This window comes from Trachymyrmex septentrionalis, unplaced genomic scaffold (assembly GCF_001594115.1).
Source record: "Trachymyrmex septentrionalis isolate Tsep2-gDNA-1 unplaced genomic scaffold, Tsep1.0 scaffold13, whole genome shotgun sequence".
In the NCBI taxonomy this organism is placed as follows: domain Eukaryota; kingdom Metazoa; phylum Arthropoda; class Insecta; order Hymenoptera; family Formicidae; genus Trachymyrmex; species Trachymyrmex septentrionalis.
Window position 1 is genome coordinate 3,489,961 of NW_017304438.1, and position 4,210 is coordinate 3,494,170.

General features: G+C 35.0%; 3 protein-coding genes across 3 annotated transcripts in view; all 3 read right to left on the bottom strand.

Annotated features, from left to right (window-relative positions):
* Positions 1-1,400, bottom strand: part of LOC108756845 (probable phospholipid-transporting ATPase IIB) — a 13,882-nt gene extending 12,482 nt beyond the window's left edge. Inside the window, exon 1 of the mRNA XM_018500947.1 lies at positions 600-1,400. Within this exon, the coding sequence (XP_018356449.1) occupies positions 600-772 (173 nt within the window). The 5' untranslated portion in view covers positions 773-1,400. The remainder of the gene's footprint in view (positions 1-599) is intronic.
* Positions 1,401-1,857: 457 nt separating this feature from the next.
* LOC108756848 (coiled-coil domain-containing protein 103-like) lies at positions 1,858-3,053 on the bottom strand. Its single transcript, XM_018500951.1, has 3 exons — positions 2,812-3,053; positions 2,305-2,558; positions 1,858-2,239 (listed from the first exon to the last, which is right to left on the bottom strand). The coding sequence occupies exons 1-3, from the start codon at positions 2,962-2,964 to the stop codon at positions 1,939-1,941; spliced, it is 708 nt and encodes a 235-aa protein (XP_018356453.1). The 5' UTR covers positions 2,965-3,053; the 3' UTR covers positions 1,858-1,938.
* The window catches only part of LOC108756850 (transient receptor potential cation channel subfamily V member 5), a 12,576-nt gene continuing 11,377 nt past the window's right edge, over positions 3,012-4,210 (bottom strand). The window contains 3 exon segments of the mRNA XM_018500953.1: positions 3,012-3,079; positions 3,267-3,402; positions 3,466-3,591. Of these exon segments, the coding sequence (XP_018356455.1) occupies positions 3,268-3,402; positions 3,466-3,591 (261 nt within the window). The 3' untranslated portion in view covers positions 3,012-3,079; position 3,267.

The following is a 4,210-nucleotide window of genomic DNA, read 5'->3' on the forward strand; positions in this document are numbered from 1 at the left end:
TTAATCTTACATATTATTTTAATTTAATTTTTAATTCAATTGAATTCATTATGTGATTAAAGAATTATATTTATAAATTATGCGCAAAACTTTGTGCTCTAATTTTAAACATTAAATGCCAATTAAGTGAATTTAGTATTTCATGACCCATTTGCATCCGCAAAGATCAACGCACAACAAATATTTCTTTAAGATTATCATAAACAAAAAAAAATCATCATAAATAATATTAATTGTCAAAATAAATCACAATATAAAATCAATTGTAATATATATATAAGAAAATATAAATTACAATATAATATTAGATTGTAAATAAGTAAAAAATGCACATAACTGGAGCGGTATGACTATTAAACAACAGTCGTTGTAAAAATAAAAATAAAAAATTTCTTAAAAAAGAATCTAAAACTGTGTGTGTCGGAAGGCAGAAGTTTATAAGCAATTTTCAGGATTATTGTCGTAAGGCGATTTGAAAAGAAAAGCGATAAGATAAAACGGCGAGAATCTACAATATATGTATATCACGACTGCGAGTTCAACCGCAAGGATTGCAACTCATACGACGCGTCGTTTTCCGAAACACTCTGTAGACTCACCCGCAGAGGCAGCTCTTCAGGTACTTGGAACAATTGACGATGCGCCGTCGCCTCGACGTCAGCTGTCTGATGCTGTCCTCGGACGGCTGCAGCAGATAATCAGTCTCATCATCGTCCATTTCAAAGTCCCGCTCGTCGGAGCTCAACCGCAACGGCATCTCCTCCAGCCTCATGGCGGAGGCGTCGGGACGGCGCGCTCTTCTGTTACCCGTCTTTTTTTTTTTGTATTTTCTTTTTTCCTTTTATACTCCTTTCTATTTTTCACGCGTCACGCGACCGTCCCGCTCTCCCGTCGACTCTCTCACCCTCGCGGCGAGAGACGCGTGACGCGATTGAGTGATAACGCGCAGCGGGTTAATCGCCGTCGTCTCGCGCGACCGATCGCTGCGGCACGACGTCCGCGGCGCATATCTTATCGACGCGCGGACGATCCGACCAGCTGATCTCGCAATCTATTCGGGAGAGTCGTCCAGCGTCTGAGTATTCCGGACTGATGCGACGAATCCGCAACGACGACGACGACGACAACAGCAACGACGACGACGACGACGATGGCGCGACGAGACGTCTTGTTTACGTGCACACACGCGCGCACGCACGCACGGACGACCGCCGGGCTGCGTGTACATCATGGCGGTCCCGCGAAACGCATAGACGAGTCATGCGGCAAGTTCGCAGCCGTCTTTCTCGAAACGGTCGACGCGCTCTCGCGCATGTAACCGATAAGAATAGAGTAGTATGTGCTCTATCATTATCACGTTTACGCGACGGCTGTGTTGTCCTTCAAGTATGCGGCACTGTACATACATGCGTACACCGCACGCCGCCATCTTGTCCGACTAGTCACGTGCTCGCGTCGTCTGCTCCGATTACTCCGAACGTCTCCGAACTTACTTCGACCTCCCTCTGCTTCGATTTGAACAAATTGCGCGACTTATCAAACCCCATGATTATAGAGCGTTCCAATTTAATTCTTTGTTTAGCAATATATTTATCGACTTTGATTCCAATAATAATAATAATAATTTAACAGAGAGTTGTTAATCACATTTAATCTGTTTATATCTCTCCCGTTTTTGTCTATGTGCAGATAATATTTATATAAAATAAGTATAGTTTTTGTTTTAGCAAGATATCTTTCGATTATTTTTTGGTTAATTTCACTATTAATAAGCAGATTATATTTGTAATAATAATAACAACAATAATAATAATAATAATAATAACAAGAATAATTTAGCAATATAATTTAGTCTTCAATAATTTATTTTGTTTTATCTCTCTCATCTATTTATACATATTTATAATATTGTTTATCGTATAAGTACACTCTACTTTGTTAATCAAGCTTAACCTCATATTTCGCGGCTAACGATTTGATCGCACTTTTGAAAGATTTATCTGATGACCTTCCCTTCAGCTGTAATTGTTGGAAAAGCCGCTCGCACGTAGATTTCTCATCCCTCGTCATGAAGCACATCGTCAAATCAAACCGATTACACGTACTCAATATGCCAAGAAGTTCTATAACTGGCGTTATATCATCCACTTTTGACAAATGCTGCAGACACGCGTTTGCAAAGTCACCGAGAAAAGATGCCGGGATTTCCACTCGAAAGACGTGATGTTGCAGATCGTTTCTACATTACAATAAGAATACGCCACTGACGTATGGCAACACCCTTATGTATCTTATGATTCTCACCTTAGGTTCCACACATAAGTAAACTTTTCGGAATGATCTGTAATTGTTCTCCAAGATTGTAAAAAGTCCTTGCATGTTTTTCGAGATTTTATCACGGTACTTTCAATGCTGCCTTTATCTCGTGTTGATTTTTTTAAGACTTCCGATACAGTTGAGTCATGAAACTTAGCAGGTTTAATCAATGGATTCCATTGCACACTACTTTTAGATTTCATATCATTGCGATCCAGGGATTTCAAGTGAGCACCATTCACCTGCCGTTATAATTAATTAATTCAAAATTTACTGGAGAATATTAAAAAAATTATAATTCATTAACTTAAATTATTTTATTAATATCATTTAATTCATTTAATTATTAATTTATTTTAAGTAATAATTAATTAACTATATTAATTTAACTACAATGTTGAACAATTCTCGAACTAAATTTTGAACACAATCAAAGTACGACCATGTATACTCAAAATTTCTTATGTGATGACAAATAACCAAAATTACAGTCACCATTTGTCTAAAGTGTTCATATGTTGGCACTGCTTGTTCAATCGCGCGAATTTTAGCGTCGTTTTGTAATTTATATAACTTATCAGCTGCAAGAGCTGCGTAAAGTTCCTCTTCTAATCTCTTATAGTCTATCGGCGCTTTTAATACACTCATAGTGCGTCTTTTTTCCTTTTAGCATGTTTCCTGTTTGAGTTCTACGACAGTTTGACATGATAACAGAGGATAATACGACGGTTTGTCGTCATGGCAACTCCAGTATTAGCTCGATCTATTGATCAAAATTTTACTTATTCTAATCCACAATAATTTTATTTCTTCATAATTCATACAAAATTATGTAATTTTATAATTAAAAATTATTAATAAATTAATTACAATAAAAAAAAAATATATATAAATATATATATATATATATATATATATATATAAACAGAGATAAGCAAAAAGCTTATTACTTCAATTCTTGGTAATAATGGGTTCCGTTTCAGATATAATCTTTTCCTTTGACATTCTATTTTGTCTTTTCTTCAGCAATCTATCATGGGTTCTCTTCATCTCGAGTATCTCCTTCATCTCCTCCTTGTCTTCCTCCTAAAATCGATAGCATCGACATAAAAAAACTATTTCTTCTCATCCAGGTTTACGAATACTCACAGTTTGATGTAATCGAAGAACCAACGCTTTACGACCGTCGGACATGGGTTGAGAATAGTCTGTCAACTTTTTCAGTCTTTCAGCAGGACTCACGCCTCTCTCCACGACCAGAACTATGCGCGCCCACTGACATACGCGAAATAATTAACAAAGTTAGCCTTTGTACAACTAACTCGCGAGTAGTCATCTTATTTTTTTTTTATGTAAACAATCACCTAAAATATTTTTATATCCCAATTAAAAATTATTATCTTTAACGACATATTGATTGTTTTCCAATTTATTAGTATTTGGGAACATTATGGATTTACTCAAAATTTTCTGAAAGAAGTAGAAACCAATAGATATAAACAAATTGAGCGCATTACAATAGCTTATTACAATAACAGTATTTCTAAAAATAGGTATTAATTAATAATAATTTTTTGTTGCTATTTTTCGAGATTTTATATTTTATATTTAAACATTTGTAAAGAATAATTATTAAAAAAATTAAGTTATTTAAAAAGAAAGAAAGGATATTAAACAATATTTCACAACAATATATTAAACAATATTTATTTTACAACAATTCACATTTTTTTTTGCCGCCGCACTGGGATATAAAAACACTCCAGATGATTATTTCCGAATTTCTATTCAGACCGCGTATACCATCGATAGTACACGTCTAGTTTGGATTATACTAGTATATGGTACGTTTATTATATATGCTAAAAATTACATTTATAATATTTTATAATAT